The sequence below is a fragment of the Lotus japonicus genome, chromosome 3 (genome assembly GCF_012489685.1).
Source record: "Lotus japonicus ecotype B-129 chromosome 3, LjGifu_v1.2".
NCBI lineage: Eukaryota > Viridiplantae > Streptophyta > Magnoliopsida > Fabales > Fabaceae > Lotus > Lotus japonicus.
In genome coordinates this window covers 70004029-70030326 of record NC_080043.1, presented here as the reverse complement: position 1 = coordinate 70030326, position 26298 = coordinate 70004029, and the positions used below count along the sequence as shown (strand labels likewise).

The following is a 26298-nucleotide window of genomic DNA, read 5'->3' as shown; positions in this document are numbered from 1 at the left end:
ATCTCTCTCACCATTCCACCTCTCCCCCTCAAAGGAGAGGTGTGGATGAAACATTATCCCGAAAAAAATGATAGTAAAAAATCTACAGTTATGAGCCAAAATACAACCTTTGTCAAGAATAACAACTTGGAGAACATGAACCCACTTTCAAAGCAAACTGATATAAAATAGAATGGAATTAAAATGTGAAATTTTGTATGGTTAAGATTCTCATAAGTTAGACTTTCAACAAACCAAATGATGCATGATTTCTAACACCCTAGCCCACGCTATGCACCAAACAGTAAATGCTGTCAAACATTTGCAATATGCTGAAAAAAAAGTAGTAAAAAATAGGGAAGAATAAAATTCAGAAAAATTCAAAATTTTATGAGTGAAAGCTCTGCTTGTTAGGTTTCCTGAAACAGGAATTATGCATAAAAAATGTTGATTTTGATAAAAATCTAGCATCTATAGGCAAAGGAATTATAGCTCTGCTTGAAGGCCTTTTTATCTTGGTTTCTAACATTAAAAAAATCTCTAATCCAACATCCATAGCCTAAACTATGACCACAACAAGAAACATAAAAACATGCTAATTTGACAAAACTATGTGCTAAGTTTAAGGCAACCTTGCATTTGATGTTGCAAAAAACCAGTTGGCTTGATGGTAAGACCCAAATCACAATTTGATGAATAAATGTCAGCCATGACCACTCTGAAACTCAATATAGAAAAGAATGTTGATTACAACTGTCATAATGAGACCCAACTATGTGAAATCGACGGATGACAGCCCTATATCTGATGTTAAACTTGTACTTTCACCCTTTCCAAGCCATCAATCAAGAATCAAGATAGCCATAATTCTGCCTACATGTTATCATCCCAGATTTAGCTTCGATGAGTTCACATAACATGATCAGCATCAAGTCAAACAAGTATCATAAATGCCATAATAACATAACCCCAAGTCCATCCTACTGGGCTCAAAGGCCATTTATCAAACACCATGCAAGCAGAAACAACAACTCAACCCTACTCCTAAAACAATACTCCAGACAAAGATTTTCTTAATTATAATAGATTCCTATTTTTCTCCTCGAAACATGATTCAATTAGCAACACAATATAAACAAAAATGAACAAAAAAATAATAAAACCATGATTATCATGTCCCCAAATATTAACCGTTTTCACAAAGCCTAACTGGAAAAAGGAAAATTTCAGGAAATGCTCATCAAACTGTTAAGATCAACAATTGCTTGTGTAAATATGGAAGAGAGAAAATTAAGACTTACAGTGTTTCCCCAATTCAAAATGAATTGGAGCTCCGTGAAACCATGGATTAGAGTGGAGAGACTATGAGTATGAACTAAAAAAACATGAGTAACTTTAATCCATGGTTTCATGAACTAAAAACATGACTAACTTATCCATTGTGTAGCTCTCAAAAGTGAAGTTCAAAACCCTGTATTATTGTTCACATCAAAAGATAAATAATTATAATAACATATTTATAAACAAAATTAATATTGTTTAAATTAACTAAACAACCATAATTAAACAATAAGAGAATATAATTTTAACCTTGGAATTGAACTTAGAAATTAAATCTGTGTCTTTACAAATGCTCATCATATAATAATATATCTATAAAAGACCATTTATCAAACGTTATATTCTTTGCAAATCAGTGTTCATCCTAAATGCAAATTTTTTTCAACCAAACACTCTTCCAAATTTGTCTTTCGCTTCAATCTTGAATATGAATTGTTTGTGAACTAAATCACATATTTTTTTTTCGGAGAATGTTTTATGCAGTCATTCTAGAAAATTAATATCTAATTAATTAATTGAGAAATTAAAATGAAATTGTATTTACATGGATATGTTCACTTTTTCCATTCTTTCCATAATTTCTTTACTTTTTTTGACTGAGCAGAGCACAACTGTTGCGATCAAATATGACAAATGTTGTAGATCCAGTATTATCAACAACTTTAATATGCAGCTTATACCGGTTGAAAACATGAATGAAAAAACAAATGAAATATGAAACAGATTAATTTGAATACAAAGATAATTAAAGTTTACATGGTAGTAGGATTGATGTGCAACTTACATGTGCAACTTACAGTTTGAACAAAAGAAAAGTGTTCTGTCAGGGTATGCAGCTCTGTGCATTTACAGTCATGATAGAACACATCATCTGTGCTAACAATTTCCTTAATTGTGTCAAACACAATGAATATAGCACGGAATAAATAATAATAAATAGATGGACTAAAACAGTTTTAAATAAAAAATAATAGAATAATTCAAAGTGAAAATAACATACTTATTTGTACTCCACTAATTTGAGGAATTCATCTTCTTCATCAACATTTAAACTATCAATTAGCACATTCAATATTTGATTAAAAACCGCATCATATTCAAAGAACCTAGAAAGAAAAATATATTAAAGTTGTAATTGTCATTAAAACTCGGTCACGCAATTATAAAATAATTAGGACGCACAAACCTGTTTTTGAAAATACTGTTAACATAACTTTTGTGCATTTAAAACTAGTATTTAGCTATTATTCACCTGGAGATTTTTTTTAATCAGGTGTTATATACATAAAATATACTGTAGTTGTTATTATATAGAAAAATCACTTTAGTGCGTTGAGAAAAAAATGTAAATGTACCTTGACAACAACAACATGTTCGATATCGGCAACAATAAGAAATATGCTTCAACTTATTGGCGAATATATCGAACAAAACACATTTATACCAATTTTGTAACAGTCATTTAAATGTGTTTTATTCGATGTATTCGTCGACGAGTTGAATGCATTTCTAAGTGCTGGAAATATCGAACATGTTGTTATCATATTTATGGCAAAGATGACTGTTAATCAAGGTACATTTACATTTTTTGTTCTGCGAACTAAAACGATTTTTGTATATAATAACAACTATATTTTATGTATATAACACCCGACAAAATAATCTGCAGATGAATATGAGCTAAATACTGAGTTTAAATGCACCAGAGTTAGGTTTAATCCTGACATTCCAGAAGCAGTGTATTTTAGAGACAGGTTCGTGAATTCTAATTATCTCATAATCGTATAACAGGGTTTTAATGATAATATAACTTTAATCTATTTTCCTTTCTAAGTTGTTTGAATATAACGCAGTTCCTACTCAAATAATGAATGTACCAATTAATCGTTTAAATATTGCTGATGAAGATGAATTTGTCAAACTTTTCCAGTGTACTATATTCATTGTTAAATTATTATATTATTTTTTACTTAAAAATGTTTTAATTCATCAATTTGTTATTCACAGTGTACTATATTCATTGTGTTTGCCAAGGTTGAGAAAATTATTAGCACTAGTGATTAGTTCTATCATGACCGTAAATGTTACACAACTACATACTCTGACGGAACACTTTATTTTTGTTTAAACTGTAACCTACACATCAATCCTACCACCAGGTAAACTTCAATTATCTTTGTATTTTAATTATTTTATTTCATATTCAATTTATATTTTCATTCATGTTTTCTGCAGGTGTAAGTTGTGGATTAAAGTTGTTGATAATACTGAATTTGCAACATTAATTAGTCATATTTATCATGTTAGTGGGGGGGGGGGGTAGTGGCTCTCCGGGTGACTTGAGTACGAATTTTTTGAGCAGAACATTGTAACATCCTCATCTTCTACTCTGAACTTCATTAATGTTGTTTGTGTTGATTGAGTTTGGAGGAATGGTTGAGGTTGTTTGTGTGAGGATGAGAAGAAAGGAAGCAGTAGCACATGACTCACTAATTGAGATGGATTAAAAGTTCAAACCGTTTGATCTAAAAGAAATTAATGGATAACAATGAGTATAATAATAAAATCAGTGTAATTGCTCTCAGAATTTATATATGGAAGCTATTAATACACTGAGTTTTATGACGGGGAACGATCATAAAGTGCTATCTTCCTTTATGAATAATTGACTTAATGAATCCTAATATTAGTGGTAACTACTCTGATTTTTAACTTTTAGTGTTGTTCCGCCGCAACCAAATACTCTTTTCAAGTCTTTACAATTCAGATTAGTAGGCTTGAAGGTCAATCTTTATTAAGGATAAATAAGGTTTATTTCACATTTAACTATGTACCTCAATCATCAACAGAGATATGAGGGTTGGTATGTGATGATATAACGGTTGGCTAGAAAAATATGTTCATTCCTTCTACAAATTTGGTTGATAGTCCCATGTTACACCCGCAAGTTTCACTTGAAGCTTTACATGAATGCGGCCAAATGCAAATGCTTTTGTATTGATCTAACTACTTGTGAATATGCATGGTGTAATGGCTCTGATTTTTCCTATGTGTCTCGGAATAGTGGCACGTTTGTGAAAGCTATGCAAATTCACAAAACAAAGGCATTACACTATGCACATTATATTCACAAAACATTCAAGCCTTTGCATTATCATCAAACCACATTCATGGGAAACTTCACATTTTTTACAGCCCTATTAGACTTAAAGATATTTGAAATTAATTGTGGGTGTAATAGAGGGGATCATCTACCAAAATTCGTAGAAGTAATGACTATATCTTCCTAGCTTCCAGTTATATTATCAAATACCAACTCACATATCTCTTATGGATTGAGTTACGTTCTCAAATGTGAAATAAACTTTATTTGTTATTAATAAAGATTAACTTACAAGCATCCTAGCTACGCTGAACCATAAAAACTTCTATTGTAAGTGGTGGTCGCAGAATGCTAAAAGATAACCAATATATTTATTTGAAATGAAAAACTCATATGCGACGATATTTGTTACAAACAATCAATTTTAATTAATTGTGTAAAATATTATATATATAAAAAAACATTTATTTACCCTTAAGAAAATATTTTCCGACTAATTTCTTTTAAGCATTTTAATATAATTAATTAAAAAAATGTTAAAAAAATTCGGGCTTTTGAAGCTCACCTACGTATTCTTATAAAAAAAGCTTAAATTTTGTGTTTTTTATTTTAATATTTTTTTTCTTTTCTTTTGCTTTTGAAGGGATTATTGTCTTTTTTATGCTTTTATGACCTAATAATCTAATATCCTAAATTCAAAATACACAAAAAGGACCCTACGCCCATCTAACGTTGAAGAGCGCAGCTGGAAAGAAAAATTAGAAAGGGAGCTGCTCGCGGCCAAGGTAGCGGCGGCGGACCTGGTGGCGCTGTGACGGCGGATGCTTCTGTTGCGCGAGTCCGAGACCAAAGAGAATGAAGGGAAATTAGTTATGTATGAGAGTGAGACTCGTCTATTGAATTTGTGCATTTTTTTACAGTTATTTTTACCGGTATTTCTAGAAGACAATTTTGTTTGAGTCTAACATCACATTAACATTATGATGAGATTAACTATCTTCGGTGAAATTTTTTAATCTACATGACTTGAACACGAAATCAACCTTACTTGTGTTATTGTATTTTCCAATCAAAGACTAAGATGCAGCAAAGAGATTTATATATTGAATTTATAGCACACAGATTTATATGTATATTGCAATATATACCATGCATGTTTACGGTTTACCTGGGTGATGCTTGATGTTGAAGGCACCGTCTTGTTCTCTGGTTGACGAGTGTTGTGGACGTTGTTCCTCCGGCCTCTGCCTCTTTTCTTCTCCTTTTTCTTCTGCTCCTCCCTCCCAAACTGGAGGCTCTTTTGGCGGCTCTCTCTCATCAAAACCCTGAACCCCTTTCATTCAACCTTCTCTTATTTATAACCTACATTTTCGAAGTTAATTTTGACCTGATTTTTTGTTTTCATTTGATCAGAAATTACCTGATTTTAACCAAAATAAAGAAATTACCTGATTTTTAGGGATACTTCCTTGTTTTGTGAGATTTGGGCTGTTACATAAAATCAGTTAATCCCAATCTATGCTCCCTCCTTTATTCTTTTGTTTCTTTCCTTTTTTACTATTTCCTGGTTTGAACTTTCTGATCTTGGATTTGGTTTTGTAATTTTCGGATTTTTTATTATTATTTTTCGATTTTCTGACTTTTTTATATTTTCTATTCGAATTTGAACGGAAGATGTTTAAATATTAAAATCAAGAAAAGTTCTTCATAACTTTAAATCCAGATATTCTCTATAATTGAAAATTTAATATGGTTGATACTGAAAATTTGTTTAGGAGATAGTTTTTACATTTCTAAAAATACTATTTACACATTCTATTTGTTTTTAGCTAGTACTGAAATTTCAACTATACCCATTAATTTGGTTAAGAAAAATGCACACCCGACCCTATCCAATTTATTTTAATTTGAATTGTTTAAAAAACCCAAATTAGGAAACTAATGGCTGAGACCTCTACGGGAGCTTTCAGTGCTATGCCTTTTTGAGGAAAAGAAAGAAGAACTGAAGCATTCCTGACTTTAGATGGATGTCACAGGTTTTTGTGTATTTGTCAATTCATCCAGCTATTTAAATTGTTCAATTATTTATATTCTGCTTGTTTCATTTGATTGTGAAGAGAGGGCAGGACTGAAAAGTTGGCTTTCAATTTCGGATGCTGCTTATATCATTTGTACTATAAAGATATTCATGCACATTAGTTTTAACACCCCTCAATTAATCTCCCACCCTCCTTTATGTACCAAAATGTCTCAAATACCCTTAAAATTTAATTTCATTCCAAACATACCCCTTTTCCTACTTTATCACTATCATCATCTTTGTTTGTCACACCACCCTTCACTTTTACTCTCATTTCATAATTTTCTTCGTTGCCACTTTTCACACTTAATACGTGTGAAAACATTTCATACTTTATAAGTGTGAACCGAGGTATGTTCATTCTCTCTTCACTTTTTTCCTTTCGTTTTAAGTGTTTCGCACTCAGTGAGTGAAAATGTTTCACAGTTAGTAAGTGTGAAAATTTCATTTTATCACTGTTGTTCGTATTTCACACTTTAGAGTGTGAATTTAGTTTGTAGTTCATACTTTGGAGTGGGAAATAGTTGTTCCGTTCACACTCAAAAGTGTGAAATTTACTTGTTTGCAAATTTTTCTTTTTGATTCTTACTCTTTTCCATTTCATGATAGCTAATCATGTCTCTTGTACTCATTGAGGAAGTCGATAATGTGGCTGAAGGGGATCATATCAAGGTGGATCATGTGAAAGAAGTAGATAATGAAGTGGATGCTATGAAACAATGGGGTCACATATTGAATGAGATGAAGATTTAATGAATGCAATAGATCACATGAATGCATTATCTCCTGTTGTTATGGTAGATTGTACAGAAGTCTTCACTACTGATAAGATTCACATATCTCATGTGCTTAATATGATATATACAATTGATTGACTTTATTAAATAATAATTGTTTGTAGAAATTCCAAAATCGGCATGAAAGTCTTTGATTGGGCTTGGTTGGTGGGGAAGGACAATGGCCTTGTTATTGTTATGATAAGGTCTGATTATGGAACCTTGAACGGGAAGGAAAGTTTGACATTAGCGTGTGAGCAAGGTGGTAAATTCAAACCATACAAGGGAAAGTTTGACATTAGGATGTGAGCTTGCATTTTTTCGCACTCTTGAATGTGAAATTTAATTATAAAAAATGAAATATTTAAAATTAAAAATAAAATTCTTAACAGTTGGTTCCTTCACACTCTTGAGGGTAAAATTTGAAAATATTTCACATGCTTGAGTGTGAAATGAAAATATAAAAAAACCAAAAATTATTTTTAAAAATAAAATTATTAACCGTTCAATAACTCACACTATTGAGTGTGAAATTTGAAAATGTTTCACATACTTGAGTGTGAAATTTAATTATAAAAAACGAAATATTTAAAATTAAAAATAAAATTCTTAACAGTTGGTTCCTTCACACTCTTGAGTGTGAAATGAAAATATAAAAAAACCAAAAAAAAATATTTTTAAAAATAAGATTATTAGCAGTTCAATAACTCACACTCTTGAATGTGAAATTTGAAAATGTTTCACACACTTGAGTGTGAAATCTAATTCTAAAGAAACGAAAAATTTAAAATTGAAAATAAAATTCTCAACAGTTGGTCCATTCACACTCCTGATCTTGAGTGCGAAACTGAATTGTGTTTCACACCCTTGAGTGTGAAACACAACTGTGTGAATCGAGTATGTTCATTCTCTCTTCATCTTCTTCCTTTCGTTTTAAGCGTTTCACACTTAGTGAGTGTGAAAATGTTTCACAATTAGTGAGTGTGAAAATGTTTCACAATTAGTGAGTGTGAAGATACTATTTCACACTTTGATTATCTCTTTATAAGAAAGAGTATTGAGGGAATTTAGAAAATAAAAGAGGGTGTGAGACTAATAAGGGGGGTGTGAGACTAATAAGGGGGTGTTAAAACTAATATATGAGCTATAATGTCGATCAAGTTGTTGAGACATTATGTCTTCATTGATTCTTGATTTTTTCCTGGTTTCCTTAGCAGACCTTAATTCCTAAATTTAAAGGATTGATTCTAAAAAAAAAATAGTAATGAATCAAATGAAAACTTATTGTACCCCAAGGATAGCTCAAGTGGTAAAGAGTTAGGACATAAGGGTTGGGTGGGATGAAGGGTGAAGGGAAGACTAATTTACTAACATTACTAACAACTAACATTTGTCTATAAAAAAAAATGAAAACTTATTAGTATCACAATCTTGTGTTTGGTTGATATGAGATAGAGAAGATAGAAAGGAAGGAGAGAGATAGGAGAAAAGTGGATTTTTTTATAGGAAAATATTAGTGGTTAGTTGTTAGTAATTACAAATGCTCATCCTCAGGGTTCGAACCCTGAACCTCCATTTCTAACACATATTTCTACCCTTAATTCAACCAAGTGAGCTACCCCTTCCACCAAGAAGAAAGATGGATGATGTACCTTTGTTTGGTAGGGATGCAATGTAGACAAGAGAGATAGAGGGTAGAATATTTCACCTTTTTTAACTTATTCACATTTTGCGAAGAAATGATGGTTGTCCCCTTTTTTTCTCTATTCTATGCAGTTAGTGGCAGTTAATCATCAGTACCTGCATTCTGACCTTACTCTTTTCCTTTTTTTATATTCTTAGAACCGCCACTATCTTCATTCTTTTAGCAAATTTTATTTTCTTTGTATTTATAAATGATTTTTTAATAAGACAATAATTTTTTCACTCTCTTTCACCTCATTATTTCTTTTCTCTCCTTTATCTCTATCATACCAAACAACCTATAAATTTACTGGATTTTCACATATTTCTCTATACTCAACTTCTCTTTTCTCTACTCTCTTCTCTATCTCTCTCTTATCTATCAAACGAAGTGTAAAGGATTAGGGCTCACCAGAAGTAACATGTAATATATATATATATATATGTTGTTTTTTTATTTTTTAAGACTAGGAGATTGTTCATGAGCAAAACTCTCAATCTTTAAAGGATTGGGGTCACTAGAGGTAAACTCCTCCATCTCTACCCAAATATAGATTGACACGAGTGGTTGAAAGTAGAGGTTTTGAATATATGGCGCCTACTCGGTGACAATGATTGCACATTACATACCTGGTGACCATGCCCACTGCTTTATACTGGAGTCACAAGCCTCACATTTGTCTTAGGCTTTAGGTTCGCAGGTTACCCCAGAGTTTCAATATACTTTGGAAGAGGCTACAGAGAAAGAATGATGCACTTAAAAAGCATATGGTGGAGGAGAAGTCCCAGACGTGGCCATAGATTAAAGCTATTAAGGCTCAACAAGATGAGTTGTTGCAAGAAATTAATGACTTCACGCTTCATAGCATTGAAAGAGACGCTTAATATTTTGCATGCCGCGAATCGTAAGAATGTTGATATTGAGAGAGTTTTTGTTGCTCGATCTTCTGCCTACTCTAGGTGTTGCTTCTCTTTAGCTTACTTCAGCTGTTGATTATCTTCACCCTACTCCAACTGTTGCTGCTTCTCTTCGTCATACTCCACCGGTTGTAGTTGATCTTCTTCACGAGATGTTTTTGTTGATGGTTCTAGTTCCCTCGATCATGTTTCTGGAGATGAGTATGACGATGATGATGATGATGTATAGACTTTTAGTTCAATCATATATTTTATTATTATTAAAACATAAAAATTGTAAACTTGTTGATGGTCTTTTCGCGAATCATTGATAAACTACCGATGAATGCAGGCTGCAGCCATCAGTAAATTATTGAAGAAATCAATTGCCAGTAGTGAAAAACTGATGAATCGAGTAGCAGTTTTTTATGTTGGACTTTCTTCATCATAAAAAGTGATAAATGATTGATATAAGTTCCACTCTTGACCTTAGAAAAATCTTCTTCATCATAAAAAAAACTTTCTTTCATATTGTATCTGAATCTCTTTGACCTTGAGAAATATTATACCGTCGATTTTCATTGTTTGAGTCATTTTTTATGAGAAATAATTATGTTCGAGTTAAGATATTTACATTCTTGTGAAATTAATTTTTCCAGCAGAATTTTGCCATAAACACGACTTTTAACATTTGGAGTCGAGAAATTGTTAACATTTCGGTATATTAAACCAAGCATAATAAATACACTAATTTTACACACTATGCTTTTAAGTTCAAATTGGATATAATTTCAATTTCTTTTTTGGATATGAACGAATCTCCTAGTATATAATTTTATATTTATCTATTACTGTGTGCATCGGATGGACTGGTCTTTGTTCCAATTCCCGGAACAAATGGTTAAAACTGTGTCAGATAATCACACAGATAGATGCTCTACCCCCCAACTAATTATTTAGAGTACGGACATAATAATTCTTCGTCATTTCTTTCAAAACAAAGAAATGACGAAGAATTACAAATATGACATGATAAAATATAGAAAAAATTTAGGTGTGGGTAAAGGGATTATGGAAAAAATAATAATAATGATCCTCTCATTTAAAAACTTATCATTTATAAATCTCACATTTCTTTCACTTTTGTTCCTATTTCTCTTGAGGTGTGGGTGCAATTGGTGTGGGTGAATCATTGGTGAATAATTAACATTTTAACATAGGCAATAAAGTAAAATGATACAAAGCTATGCAGCACGAACACCTCTCACATATAGGGTGTCTTGGTGTCGGACACCGACACTGATATGACATGTGTCAGACACTTGCTTGCGGTTTTAGATTAAACAAATATTTTTTTGTGGCTCGAACACTTGAGCCAACACCTCTTCTTCACTGGACACTTATATGACACTTGTATTTTTAAAAAACATATAATTTTTAAGAGTGAAGCATGAAAGAAATTGTTAATTTATCACTTAAGAACCAGAATGAAAGACATTTTCAATGATAATAGTCAATAAATGAGTGAAAACCAGTAGATATATTAACTCTTTTTCATAGACAATTAACATTTTATTTATAAAGAAAACATCAAAAGCAATTTACTAAACCAAGAGCTTTATAAAAAAATACTAAGGGAATATATATATGCGGTGTCCATGTATCTTATTTTTTAGATTTTAGCCGTGTCGCGATACTAATATCGTATGGTGTCCGTGTTTCATAGATACAAAGTAACCCAGTTACTACTAAGTTATCAATCACTCCATTATGATCAAAATCTTAACCTCTCCATTATGATATGACCAAACTCTTTTTTCAGGTGGGGTAAAATTCTGACCAAATCTTTGGTATTGACAACTTTAAATGTAAGTTTGTTAATACAACTTTATTTAATGTAATTTTGGAGTCTCGAGATGATTAGTCATGTGATTACCGTGAGAATACAAATGAGAAAAAAAAAATCAGCTGAGTCAAAACAAAGCCAAGCGCATAAGACAAAATAAAAATTGCCCCATTGTGTTGAACTATTTTAATATTCAAATCCTGCACTGCTTTTTTAAACATTTATTCAATATTATATATCCATCTGTTACTAGCAGAAATATCAATATCAAATGTTCAATTCAAACCTTGGAGAATCAACCTCCACTACCCACGTTAGATTCCCTGCACAGCAATGTGGAAGACAGAGAAAGGGTACCCTGGACTGCACATAGAGAAGGACCATGTGGTTTTCTCCATCCCTTTCAATGAGCACCCTGGAGTTGAAGCTGAAGCATAGAGAAAACGACATTTTTCTTTCCCCTTTCACCCTAAAATGGTAGAAAAATGTTACCCTAGTGATGTGAGACTTCTAACACTCACTTACAAATGTGTTCTCTTTCATTTTCTTCGCTGATATTATTTGTTGTTTCCTTTCCAGTTTCCACAGCACTAGAAGCTTGACAAAAAAGGGCAAAAACTTGAAGCTGAAACTCATCTCCAACTTTCACATTCAGTCACATAGCAGAGGCTTCATTAACATCAACATTATTTCTGCAAGTGCTATTGGTGAAAACACAGTACACACCTTCAGATACTAAAAGCCAAGCAATGAGTCTGTGCTTCACTATTATTGCCTAGTATTGCATTCATTGTAGGGTCATGGTCAGAACAACACAGACACACAGTATTCAGCTCTTCTGTTTCCTTGCAGCAAATAATGGTTCTCTTGAAGTCCTGCCAAAGGACCCACATAAACATAGAGAAAGCCATTGCTGAAATTAAGAAACATTGTGAGATCTGGTCAAGCCAAAAGGCCTAAAACACTTCACTTCTTGACTGAGCTATCTTTGAAGAGTTGCTTTCATGGACAGTGAAAGAGAGGAGGAAAACCAAGGCATCAATGCTGCAATCTCTAGCACACTTACAATCAAGACCAAACAAGGTGAAGAGAGTTCAGGCAACTCAAATTTACCTTCACCAAACCTAAAGAGCTCCATAGAATCATCACCTTATGAATCTCCACTTGTCTCTCCGCCTTCATCAGCATTTGTTTCAGCACTGCAGTCCCCATATATTTCTCCAAGGGCCACAATCACAAACACCCCACCACCACAACCACCAACAATAGTAGCAACAACCACCACCACCACCACCACTCATCCTTCAACTCCAGAAGATGTTCCTAGTAGCTCCTACACACCCCCTTCTGATCCATATGAGTTTTCTGATGACACTGCTGATACAAACTTCAAGTACATGACATGTGTTCCATTTCCAGAAGCAGCTCCTCCAAGAATCTCATTTTCATTTCCAGTCCCTAGAGTTTCCTTTGCAAAAGGCCCTGTTTCCCCTGCTACCAATGCCAAACTCAGAAGCTGTGATGTCTACATTGGTTTCCATGGCCAAAATCCAAACTTGATTCGCTTCTGCAAGTGGCTTAAGTCTGAGCTTGAGCTTCAAGGAATTGATTGCTTGCTTGCTGACAGAGCAAAATACTCAGATAGCCAAAGCCATGAGATTGCTGACAGTGTCATTTGCTCTGTTTCATTTGGGCTGGTGGTTGTCACAAGCTCCAGTTTCCTCAACCATCTAAGCATGGAGGAGGTGAGATTCTTTGCTCAAAAGAAGAACTTGATCCCCATCTTGTTTGACACAGGACCTGCTGAGATCATGGCACTTTTTAACAACTCAGTTGACAAGGAATGTAAAGAGGCATTTGATGGGCTCATGAAGTGCAATGAGTTCAATCTAGAGGCTAATGATGGTAATTGGAGAAGCTGCATATCAAAAGTTTCTGGAATCTTAAAAGCAAGACTTGGTAGGAAGACTAGTGAGCAGCAGAAGGATAGTATGCAAGGGTTTGAGAGTTCATTACCTTTTCCAAGGAATAGTTACTTTGTTGGAAGAGAGAAGGAGATTATGGAGATTGAAGGTCTTTTTTTTGGACAAGTCCAAGATCATTGTAGGACAGTCCTCAAAGGTGAAGCCTGTGGAAGTGGACAATCTGAAGGACTTGCAGATGAGGAAAGTGAACCAGTGATAAGCAAAGGTGGGAGGTACATCAGTTTGGAAATTGGGAGGAACAAAGAACCACCTTTAGAGGCTTGGGTTGAACCAGTCATTGGAAATAAGAGGTTGAAAAATAAGAAGTCAAAGAGTGGAAGCTACAAGAGCTTGAGCAGTGTTGTTTGCATTAATGGGGTTTCTGGGATTGGGAAGTCTGAGCTGGCTCTAGAATTTGCTCACAGGTACTACCAGAGGTACAAGATGGTGTTGTGGGTTGGTGGTGAAGCAAGGTATCTCAGGCAGAACATTCTAAACTTGTCTCTCAACTTGGGTTTGGATGTTGGTGCTGACTCTGAGATGGAAAGAGGTAGAGTAAGAAGCTTTGAGGAGCAAGAATTTGAAGCATTCAAGAGAATTAAGAGGGAACTTTTTGGTGACACACCCTACTTGCTGATAATTGATAATCTTGAGAGTGAAGAGGAATGGTGGGAAGGGAAGGGCCTATATGATTTGATACCAAGACATACAGGAGGGGCTCATGTGATTATCACTACAAGGTTGTCCAAAGTAATGAGCTACGATACTATTAATCTTCCACCATTGTCACTATCTGATGCAATGATTCTGATTAGAGGAAGAAAAAGAAAAGAGTATCCAGCAGATGAGGTTGATTTCCTTGAAAAGTTCAATGAGAAACTTGGTAGGTTGAGCTTTGGTTTGTGGGTGATTGGTTCATTGTTGTCTGAACTTGCAATTAGCCCTTCTTTTCTCTTTGAAGCCATAAATCAAGTTCCACTCAATGAAGACTCAAGCACTTGTTACATGAGCATTGCAGAAGAGCAATTGTGCAAGAGCAACCCTTTCCTCATGAAAACCCTCCTTTTCTGTTTGACAACTTTGGAGAAAACAAAAGCAAAAGGGAACAACATTCTGGCCTTGAGAATGCTTCTTGTTGGTGGGTGGTTCTCACCTGCTCCTGTTTCAGCAAGTTTATTAGTCAATGCAGTAAAGAGCATGCCTGTGGTTGAAAACAGTCTTCAAAAGTGGACTAATTGTTTTAGCCTAACATCAAGGACATGGAAAAATGAAGAAGATTCAGCAACACTTCTTGTGAAAATGGGACTAGCTCAAAGGGTTAGCCAACATGATGGATGTTGCTGGCTCAAGTTCCACCCCATAACACAAGCATTTGCTAAGAGAAAAGGTGGATTGCAATATGCAAAAGCTGCAATTCAAGGAGTGAGAAAACTAAGCAACCATGGAATCTCAGATCATTTATGGGCCTCAGCATTCCTTGTGTTTGGGTTCAAATCTGAGCCACCACTTGTGGAGCTAAAAGCAACTGACATGGCTTTGTACATCAAAAGAACAGCACTCCCACTTGCAGTTCAAGCCTTCACCACATTCTCAAGATGCAACTCATCTTTGGAGCTCTTAAAAGTGTGCACCAATACACTTGAGGAAGTGGAGAAGTCCTTTGTGTCCCAAATCCAAGATTGGTCCTCCCATGACTCAGTGTGTTGGAAAAGGAGGTTGCAGAAAAGCCAAAAAGTGGATGAATATGTGTGGCAGGATGTGACTTTATTGAAGGCAACATTGCTGGAGACTAGAGCAAAGCTGCTAGCTAGAGGGGGGCATCTAGATAGTGGAAAGGAGTTGTGCAGAACATGTATCAGTATCAGGACTGTGATGCTTGGCCATAACCATCCACAGACTCTGGCTGCTCAAGAGACATTGGCAAGGTTGGTGAGAATGAGGAGTAAAATATGAATGTTTGCTTTGCTTCACCAAGTGTCTTCTCCATTATTACAGTTAAAGTTTATACAAATGTTACTGTAGTAATGTGCTGATGTTTATTGTCTGCCCCTCATGAACAAAAAGCATTACTGTGCAATAATGTAGTGTTAGAGGTCATTGCTGTAATGTTGGTGAAACTGATAGTGCCAACGGAAAATTTTAGAAGTTAGCTTAAATATGTTGGTGCTCTTGAATTGAATTTCCGGGGTTTAGCTCTTGTAAATTCAGGGAATCACTCTAAAGGGTAAAAGTAAATTATCAAAACATTTGATTGAGAAATTAATAGTTGAGATTTTAAAAACTTCACAGTTTGGTATGCAAGTGTATGATTGTATTCTCAACTGTTAACTTCTCATGGTTCGATGATTTACTTTATCTTCTAAAGTAACCTGACGGAACGAAATTTGAATTTCCCTTACCTTAGTACCAAAATTTACCAATGGTGTTTCCTTTCCTTTTTACGAAATGCAATGAAGCTGAGGTTTTCTGGAATACCAGATATCCAGTACTAACTTCACGTGGATGGACAAATCTACAACGTGTGAACTGTGAGCTGCTCAGCGAACTAGGAAATTCTATGATGTAATTACATTTCCTAATTATCTTGGCCATATAATAAAACACATATTAATCTTTCTTTTATTGGGCTCTCCCCATCCCTCAAGACTAACACCTAAGTCCCTTGTGGAACAAGCGAATCCTTGAAAATTCACACTATGAAAAATTGAAAACCACAAGGCGTTGTTTGAACACGAGTAAATAAGCCGTATGGGTTATTATACATGAGGTTTAGCACAAACCCCTTTAAGCCTGTATTTCTTGAACATAGACAGTTTATGGTTAGTTATGTTTCACTCTTCAAGCCTTTTATTTTGTCACAATGCTTCAACTAAAAGTGAGTAATTTGGACAACATGTAAGTGAAAACATATGTCACATCTTTGCCATAAAAATAGGATGGAACACATGAAAGCCTCAAAAGAACAAGGAAACAGATGTAGGCCATATCAGTGCAAAGAGAATAATATAGTTTAATATAAAAAGTGAATGACTATCAAATGCGTAAATCAACTAACATGAAATTGTTCTAACTTAAATAGTTATCGCAAATTTGAGTTCGTGTGAATGCAACTACAAAATTCACACTATGAAAAATTGAAAACCACAAGGCGTTGTTAGAACACGAGTAAATAAGTCGTCTGGGTTATTGTACATGAGGTTTAGCACAAACCTCTTTAAGCCTGTATTTCTTGAACATAGACAGTTTATGGTTAGTTATGTTTCACTCTTCAAGCCTTTTATTTTGTCACAATGCTTCAACTAAAAGTGAGTAATTTGGACAACATGTAAGTGAAAACATATGTCACATCTTTGCCATAAAAATAGGATGGAACGCATGAAAGCCTCAAAAGAACAAGGACACGGATTTAGGCCATATCAGTGTAAAGAGAATAATACAGTTTAATATAAAAAGTGAATGACTATCAAATGCGTAAATCAACTAACATGAAATTGTTCTAACTTAAATAGTTATCGCAAATTTGAGTTCGTGTGAATGCAACTACAAAATTCACACTATGAAAAATTGAAAACCACAAGGCGTTGTTTGAACACGAGTAAATAAGTCGTATGGGTTATTGTACATGAGGTTTAGCACAAACCCCTTTAAGCCTGTATTTCTTGAACATCGACTGTTTATCGTTAGTTATGTTTCACTCTTCAAGCCTTTTATTTTGTCACAATGCTTCAACTAAAAGTGAGTAATTTGGACAACATGTAAGTGAAAACAGATGCCATATCTTTGCCATAAAAAAAGGATGGAACGCATGAAAGCCTCAAAAGAACAAGGAAACGGATTTAGGCCATATCTGTGCAAAGAGAATAATACAGTTTAATATAAAAAGTGAATGACTATCAAATGCGTAAATCAACTAACATGAAATTGTTCTAACTTAAATAGTTATCGCAAATTTGAGTTCGTGTGAATGCAACTACAAAATTCACACTATGAAAAATTGAAAACCACAAGGCGTTGTTTGAACACGAGTAAATAAGTCGTATGGGTTATTGTACATGAGGTTTAGCACAAACCCCTTTAAGCCTGTATTTCTTGAACATAGACAGTTTATGATTAGTTATGTTTCACTCTTCAAGCCTTTTATTTTGTCACAATGCTTCAACTAAAAGTAAGTAATTTGGACAACATGTAAGTGAAAACAGATGTCACATCTTTGCCATAAAAAAAGAATGGAACGCATGAAAGCCTCAAAAGAACAAGGAAACGGATTTAGGCCATATCAGTGCAAAGAGAATAATACAGTTTAATATAAAAAGTGAATGACTATCAAATGCGTAAATCAACTAACATGAAATTGTTCTAACTTAAATAGTTATCGTAAATTTGAGTTCATGTGAATGCAACTACAAAATTCACACTATGAAAAATTGAAAACCACAAGGCGTTGTTTGAACACGAGTAAATAAGTCGTATGGGTTATTGTACATGAGGTTTAGCACAAACCCCTTTAAGTCTGTATTTCTTGAACATCGACTGTTTATCGTTAGTTATGTTTCACTCTTCAAGCCTTTTATTTTGTCACAATGCTTCAACTAAAAATGAGTAATTTGGACAACATGTAAGTAAAAACAGATGCCACATCTTTGCCATAAAAAAAGGATGAAAAGCATGAAAGCCTCAAAAGAACAAGGAAACGGATTTAGGCCATATCAGTGCAAAGAGAATAATACAGTTTAATATAAAAAGCGAATGACTATCAAATGCGTAAATCAACTAACATGAAATTGTTCTAACTTAAATAGTTGTCGCAAATTCGAGTTCGTGTGAATGCAGCTACATTAAATACTTAATATTAATAGGAAGCACTTTGTCTCCTATAGAGTTCCTACTCGGCTCAAACATGTCTCATTAGATAGTTGTGGTTTATACCGAAAAAATTGAACATAACTCTTCATATAAATTCAGATAAAAGTCCTTCATGTTGCATTCAATTAGTATGTTAACATACACTTACATAACTTCCCTTCCATAGTTCCCTCTCAATTTTATTTTTATACTGCCTCTTGCAGCCAGTGATTCCTAACAATTATCAGAAGTGTAAACAGAATACAATTTGACACAATATACCCTTCAATACTATCAAGTCTCAAGTCTTAACGTAATCTAAATGCCAGATAGTGATACAAAGACATTAGAAAGAGATTACAGAATAGAATTCAGCTTCTATAATCCTAAACAGGATACAATTTGTAAAAAATAAAAATATTCCAAAGCAGCATTTTCACTTTCGTGTAGAACTAGTAACTTCAACAGAACACTGTGTTGACTGTACCAAGCATACCACTAAACAATGTCTCCTGAGAGGATTTGAGTGACAATAGATCAGCGTAAGTGTTTCTGATAATCCTGTTATGGTGGTTGCTCCCGTGGCCGCAAGAAACCTATATACCAAGCATATCACGACATAATGTCTCCTAAGAGGATTTGAGTGACAATATATCAGAAGTGTTTCTGATAATCCTGTGGCGGTGGTTGCTCCCATGGCCGCAAAAAGCCTGCACAAAAAGCAATTAGTTCAAGTTCACAGGATGGTTAAAGAATCTGCAGTGTTATATTAATGAGGGAATAGCCAGCAGGGAAAGATGAAAATAATTAGGAACTTTCAAAGAAGGAAAGATTTGCTAAGGTAATGCAACAGTTTCTGTCAGGAGAAAAATATCTTTGTTCTTTATAGTTGAGACTTGAGAGTAGCCCAAGAAGATGCACTTGAGAGACAAGGCCCAAAGTTTGTCCTGTACAAGGCCAATTTAGATCGAGTAAAGCACACAAGGCCATTTTGCTGAGGGGTGATTGCATGAAGATTGGTGAAGAAAGGCCTATGAAGCCATATAAGTTGTGAACGAAGCAGAAAATCATTCAGGGACCTTATTGAAGCATACAAGATATATCGCTATATTGAAAGGTACAAAAGTATTAAAATATTTAAACATAAGCATTTTTTCATATAACAATCAGGTGCAAGCAATGAGCATAATCATTGATGAGTATTGATGAATATCAAAAGATACTGGAATACAAAACATACAACTCAATCAGGAATGCAGACATCATTACAAACCAGTTCAAAGGGGAAGCAACCCGATTATTAACACAATTTGGAAACATTATTCACACAAAAGCAGCAGCAGTGATGAGTGTGGTCAAACCTGTGACATGATTTTTACCTACATAGCCACTATTCCTACATGATTACTCTGATCAGAAACTACCAGAGGCAACTGATGAATCAGCAACAAGATGAACATTAAAAGGCACAGATGAAGAGGAAAAAACAAAAAATCTTCCATAGAGGTAACTGGTAATGGCAGGATACATCAAAATCTAGTGGTGAATTGGATCTAGTTGAATTGGATGCTCAATTGAAAATCATAGAGCTTCTCTCACTGAAAATCCTCATAGAACTTCTCTTACTGAAAATTCTTCTCTCAAACTCACCCAAGGTGTACCTGCAGCTGTCAATGCCCCAGCACCTTCATCTTCGTTACAACTACAAGCTCAGTTCATGCTACTCAGTCAGCATCATCTGGCCAAGAATGTCCTTATCAGAGTCAGAGTAACTTTCAGCAGAAAGATTTTCAGCCCTACGATGTTGGTAACCATGGTGAAGGCTCTTCTGGCAGAGGTGGTAGATCTGTTACGTCACATGGTAGAGGCCGAGGCTCAGTCCATGTCAAGGGTGTTGCAAGTACAGTCATGACTCATGAAGCCTTTGTTTGTTATCACAGATTCAATCATAATTTCTCCCAGCAGTTTCAGTACAATTCCTGGCCGAAACAGCCTTCTATGCCTCCTAATCCTCAGTTCCCTCAGCTTCCTACTATACAACCTATGCTATCTCAGCTTCCAACAGTACAACCAATTGCTTATTCTAAAGATACTGCTTCTGGAACACGAGAGCTACGCTGACTCTGGGGCAACCATCATGTCACCTCTAACCCTCAACATGTGATGGAACAAGTTCCACTAAGAGGCCAAGATCATGTCTATCTTGGGAATGGACAAAGGTTTGCCAATTATTTCAGTTGGTTATTCCTTTTCACTCCACCCTACAATCTAATGTTCTAGCTTTGTCTAAGTAATCTGCGCTTGTACCTTCTATTATTGAAAACCTTGTTAGTGTCAGCAACATAAACAAAGATAACTGTTTATTCTTTGAATTCCATCATCCCAATGATTTTGTTAAATCACAGGCCAATCATAAAGTTTTTCTTGAAGGTTTCCTGGGTGGTGATGGACTTTATGCATTTCCAAGTCTCTTGTCTGCCTCAAGTCTTCAATGTACTACCTCCAGCTCACCTACTTCGAGTTCAAATCCATTATCTGTAAATAATACCACTTCTGAAACACATGTACCTGCAATCACTTCCCCTTCACTCACCTTGTGGCATAATAGGCTAGACCACCTGTATTCTACTTGTCTCCAAAGTGCAACCGGATTATATAAAACACCTCTACTAAAGAAAAACGTGACTGATTTTTTTGTTGCATGCTGATAGGGGCAAATACCATTGCTGATAGAAAGTATAACACAAAAGTCAAACAAAGAACAATATATATCAACTGATAATGAGATTCCCACTTTAGAGGTGGAATTGTCTGCATATGCAAAGGAAATTGATGAAAACAGTAAAAGCAAGCACTCTCTCAACTTCAGGAATTGAGAGCCCAAGCATACAGCTCGTACTAATGAAAAACTATCGACTAAGTACCCACTTTCCCCCATGTCCCCATATAACTAAAATCCCCCCACTCGTTTTCTCTCCTCTAACCACTCCAGCATTAGGGACTCAATGAATTTTCCTTAATTACCCCCTTCCTCCTAGCAAACACCTTCCAAATCCTTGATCTCGGACTATCTCCCATAGGTGGCTCTATCCGTTGGCCCAAAGATTTAAAATTTCTATCAAGAGGAAATGTAGAACAGTATGTGAATGTCATCAAAGAATACCAACATTGTTTTCCTCAAGGGAAACAAGCCGTGTAAGTTGAATATGATGCTTTAGTTAACGATCAGACTCAGTCTCTTGTTTCTTTGCCCCTTAACAGGTTAGCCACTGGCTGTAAGTGGATGTTCCAGTTGAAGGGGGACCCTAATGGAATTTTTAACGAGTACGAAACCAGCTTTGTGGCAAAAGATTTTCATCAAAACCTGTTTGTGACTACTAAGAAACTCTCACCTGTGGTGAAGCCTGTTACTATTAGGGTGATCTTGACTATTGCTCTCACTTATTGCTGGGTTCTTCAGCAGATTGATATACATAATGCATTTCTTAATGGCTTCCGAGAGGAGGAAGAGTACATGACTCAGCCACTAGGGTGTGACTCCGCTGATAAGAGTCTTCTTGTCTGAAACTGCACAAAGCTATTTATGGCTTAAAATAGGCCCCTCAGGCCTAGTATTACAGGTTGACCAAGACACTCATCAGTTTTGGATTTTATTCCAGCCCATCTGTTCCTTCCCTATTCCTATTTGAGGTTCCTACCATCTTTATGCTCTCATCTATGCAGATGATATCATCATCACAGGCAACTCTTCTACAGGAGTTCAGAATATCATATAGAAATTGAATGCTACCTTTGCACTCAAGCAGCTTGGGAAGCTAGATTATATTATTGGTATTGAGGTTAGATGCTTCACTAATGGCTCTTTGTTTCTCTCTCTCAATCCAAGTTTGTCAGAAACTTACTGCACCGGGCAAACATCTCTGGCTCATGCATTTTTCTTTGCCTAAATCTCATTTCCTGGTAGTCCAAAAAGCAGACTTTGGTAGCCCGTTCTAGTGCGGAAGCTGAATATCACAGCTTAGCACTCACTGTAGCAGAAATTATTTAGGTTCAGTCTTCTTACAGAACTCAATTCCTTGTTGACAATCAGAGTACCATTGCCTTGTGCCATAATCTAGGGTTACATGCAATAACTAAACATACAGAGCTTGGCATCTCTTATGTTTGAGAGAAGGTTCTAAACAAGCTCCTGCTGGTCACTCATTCCTTCCCTGGTTAGATTGTAGATGTTCTGACCAAGCCCCTTACCGAGTTGAGATTTTACAGCTCAAGAGACAAACTCAGGGTGAAAAGATGTTTTCAGCCACCCTGAGTTTGCAGAAGGAATGACTATTTGAACTATTGTACTCTATGACAGGCTACTGTACTCTGTTATTACAGTCAACTAGGTCAGTTAGGTTGTTAGACAGTTAAGCTCAGTCAGTTCAGGTAGTTAGATTTATGAACAGCTCGCACAGCAAGCTTCACAATCTGGAAATATATGTCTACTTCATACTAGTGGAACATTTTGATTCACCTCATTTTCTGAGGTTTTCTCTCACACACCCATTCTATCAAATATCATTCACACATGACTGCACATAAAAATATCAACGACCATGGATTCAAGGTACGTTTAATAAACAAGATAAAAAAAACATTAATAAAAATCACACGTACTTAATTCTCCAAGTGACATATATATGGAATCATCTTCAGCAAGGGTCCCCTGAAACAAAAGAGAAAGTATAAGAAAATCATCAATTATAGCGATTAGTAATTATGTTGTCAGGACAAAAAAAATGCAGCTGAATAAGTTTACTGGCCATTTCATTGAATATGAGAACGACATGCAGTAACCGTCACATCTGCAAAGGTTATATTTCAAAAGAAACATGCATTCAAAAATCAAAATCAAGTTGAAGCTTGCATTGGTACCGTTCCATTATGAAGGTTCATTTCATTATGCACAGAATTGATGTCGTCAGGTACAGAAGAACAGTTTGCAAAATCTGACTCAAGCAACTCTGATATCATTAGCCCATATCCATCCTGAACATCATGTATATCAGCAGTATTTTGAACATGGTTAGAAAAACCATCAAGGGCTGGAAACATAGTCTCTGTCCTGTGTATTTGAATAACAATATATTAGTCAGAGATTTGCAAGGTAAAGGAAGTATCTTCAAAACTATATGCTTCAACATTCACCAAGTAACGGGAAGAAAGGACGATAAATAGAACAATTAGGTCCTAATAAACACTACAATGGAGAAAAAGGATAAAACATTTAATAAGGCTGACATGAAGAATAGAAAAATTTGGGGCGAAGGACAAACATACTTCGTGTCCATGTTGTCGATTGACTTTTCTTTTGGAGTGGAATCATTTTCGACCTCATCATTTTCTAGATCAATTACTTCAATCTCTTTGCCGCTTGTTGAATGAGTGTTGAATTTGCCTGATAGACTAGCTCGACTCATGGACAGATCTATATCAACTGGTACAGCTTTCTTGGTTTCAGAAACAGAAGCGGGGTAAATAAGAACTGGATGATCAACATGATTATCATGGACTTCAGATGCCTCCATGAGATTCAGATCACAAGTTCTAAATGAACTGGGCAATGATGGCTTCTCCTCTGGACATTGAAAAAATGGTCTATCTCCACCTTCTGTGAACTGAGAACTACTTATTAGGCTCGCATGATCAGAAGTCACAGGCACTTCGTCTGCATGTAAAATTTCATCTTCGCCAGGACTATCTTTCACTTCAATTGGGTTGTTGTGCATAAAGTACTCCTCAGTCTTTGGGACAGGAGAGGGCAGCCACTCTCTCAGTCTTTTGGTTTCCTCCCTCACATCATCTTCTGCAACACGTTTCTCACCCCTTTCCTCAGACATGGAACTGCAGCTACCATACTCTGGTAGTGTCGCAGTAGGCTCTTGGTTTTTATCATCCATATAATCTCTATCTTGACCAGGGTGGGATCCAATAGATGGCACCTCCTCATCTTTACTTGCTACATCAAATTCTTCTGTACTCTCAGCAGCATGGACAGGCTCTACCTCCACAATATCTGAGTCAAGATGTACTAAATCATAAGTTTGTTCAGATATCAAATCACCTGAGGAGGAGGAGCTTTTAACAGTCTCATTCTCGGCCAGGACTTCAGGTTCTTGAAGATCCTCAATATCACGAGTATTATTGTCTTCATTGTTCCCATGTTGATCAGCCTTCAAATTCTTGCGTGTCCGCGAAGACCTTGTCCTTGTAGGCGCCTTAAAAGATTTGCACAACGAAAGCAAATCAGTGAAATCCCTGCTAGAGCTATCATTCTCCTGATCACTCGACTGAGCAGACAAATTCTTCAAGATATTCAGCTTCTCGTTATCATCATCACCAGTTCCATCCTTAACCTTGCTAACACTAGCACTCACATTCTCCAAGCCATTGGAACTCTTGGCAAATTCCACAACCATATCATCAGTATCTTTTTCTGCACCAGAAGAACCTTGCTTTACCTCCAACAACTCCCCTGACACTTGATCCTTATCAGTCTCAGCAGCTTCCAAATCATCGCCATCCTCACTTCTTGGCTCAAACTCATTCGAATTCGATTTTTGCAAGACATTCTCATGATCATCACCACCGCTACTACCACTAGCACCACCAACTTGTTGGTCCTTGGGCTGGTGCTGCTCCTCATCTGGCTGTCTACCACTACCACCACCACCACCAGCATCACAACTACCGCTACGACGATCATCATCATCATCCTTGGTATCATGGGCACCTCTATACCTATCAGACCATGATGCATTCCTTCTGTAATCTCGACCCCAATCCACCCCATTGCTACTCCTAAAACTTCCCCCCCTCCTCCTACTACCCTTCTGCCCAAAATCCTCAAACCCCAATTTCCTCCTCCCCCCATCCGGCCCGGAAACCGCACTCCCCAACCGGGCAAGGGCCGAGGTCCGCCCACCCTCCACCGCAACTTCCCCACCGCCACCAACACCACCACCGTGCTTCTTAAAACTACCACCTCCATTGTTATTATGCCATTTCTGAGACAGCACATTCGGCGGCAGCAGCCCCTGAGAAACCAAATACTCAGCTGCCAGCCTGCCAGCTTCCATAAAAACATCCCCGCCGCCGCCGGCGGGGGCAGCTGCTGCTCTGCGGCTGGGATAACCTCTGCCAAAACCAACGCCGCCGCCACCACGGTGGCGGTACTCGGAGCCATAAAAGCCCCTTGGACTGCGTTGCCGAGGGTGCATCGTGATCGAATCAAAGCGAAGAATCAAACACACAGAGTGATGAACAACAACACATCAATTACACAGCTAACTGAAGAAGGAACCAGATCTTCAAGGAAAAGTGTTGAGGGCTTGATTTGAGTGAAGGTGGTGGTGGTTGTGGACAACAGAGTTTGTTGTTGTTGTTGTTGTTATTACAATTTCCCAATTCAATTGCAGAGGGGTTAGGACCAATCAAATTTTGCTGAGTTGAATCCACTACACATGTAAATGTTGTGTTTCATTTTTTTTTTCTTTTCTTCTTTCCTCCACTACCCAGATTCTATGCTCATGATTTTCCCTTTTCCTTTCTTTATTTCCTTTGGGTTGGTTTGGGTTAGGCCTACAATGCCATAATACTATTGCTTCTGCCTAGTGTGTTTTTGGCTTGATGAAAAATGACATTTACCCAATCATTCCATTTACTTCCTTTAGGTTTTTTTCATTGGAACGACACAAAGTGGTGTTGTTAGTATATGTTTGATTTGACGTTGGTCTATATGTAAA

General features: G+C 36.0%; 2 protein-coding genes across 2 annotated transcripts; one reads left to right on the top strand and one right to left on the bottom strand.

Moving 5' to 3' along the window:
- The first annotated feature begins 11993 nt into the window (after positions 1-11993).
- LOC130745546 (uncharacterized) lies at positions 11994-16141 on the top strand. The gene is made up of 2 exons (XM_057597853.1): positions 11994-12206; positions 12285-16141. Exon 2 carries the CDS (start codon positions 12710-12712, stop codon positions 15620-15622), a length of 2913 nt encoding a protein of 970 aa, XP_057453836.1. The 5' UTR covers positions 11994-12206; positions 12285-12709; the 3' UTR covers positions 15623-16141.
- A 2617-nt stretch (positions 16142-18758) lies between these two features.
- Positions 18759-26097, bottom strand: LOC130745545 (uncharacterized protein At4g26450). The gene is made up of 4 exons (XM_057597852.1): positions 23834-26097; positions 23429-23618; positions 23171-23219; positions 18759-19221 (listed from the first exon to the last, which is right to left on the bottom strand). Exons 1-4 carry the CDS (start codon positions 25771-25773, stop codon positions 19166-19168), a joined length of 2235 nt encoding a protein of 744 aa, XP_057453835.1. The 5' UTR covers positions 25774-26097; the 3' UTR covers positions 18759-19165.
- Between the last annotated feature and the right edge of the window lie 201 nt (positions 26098-26298).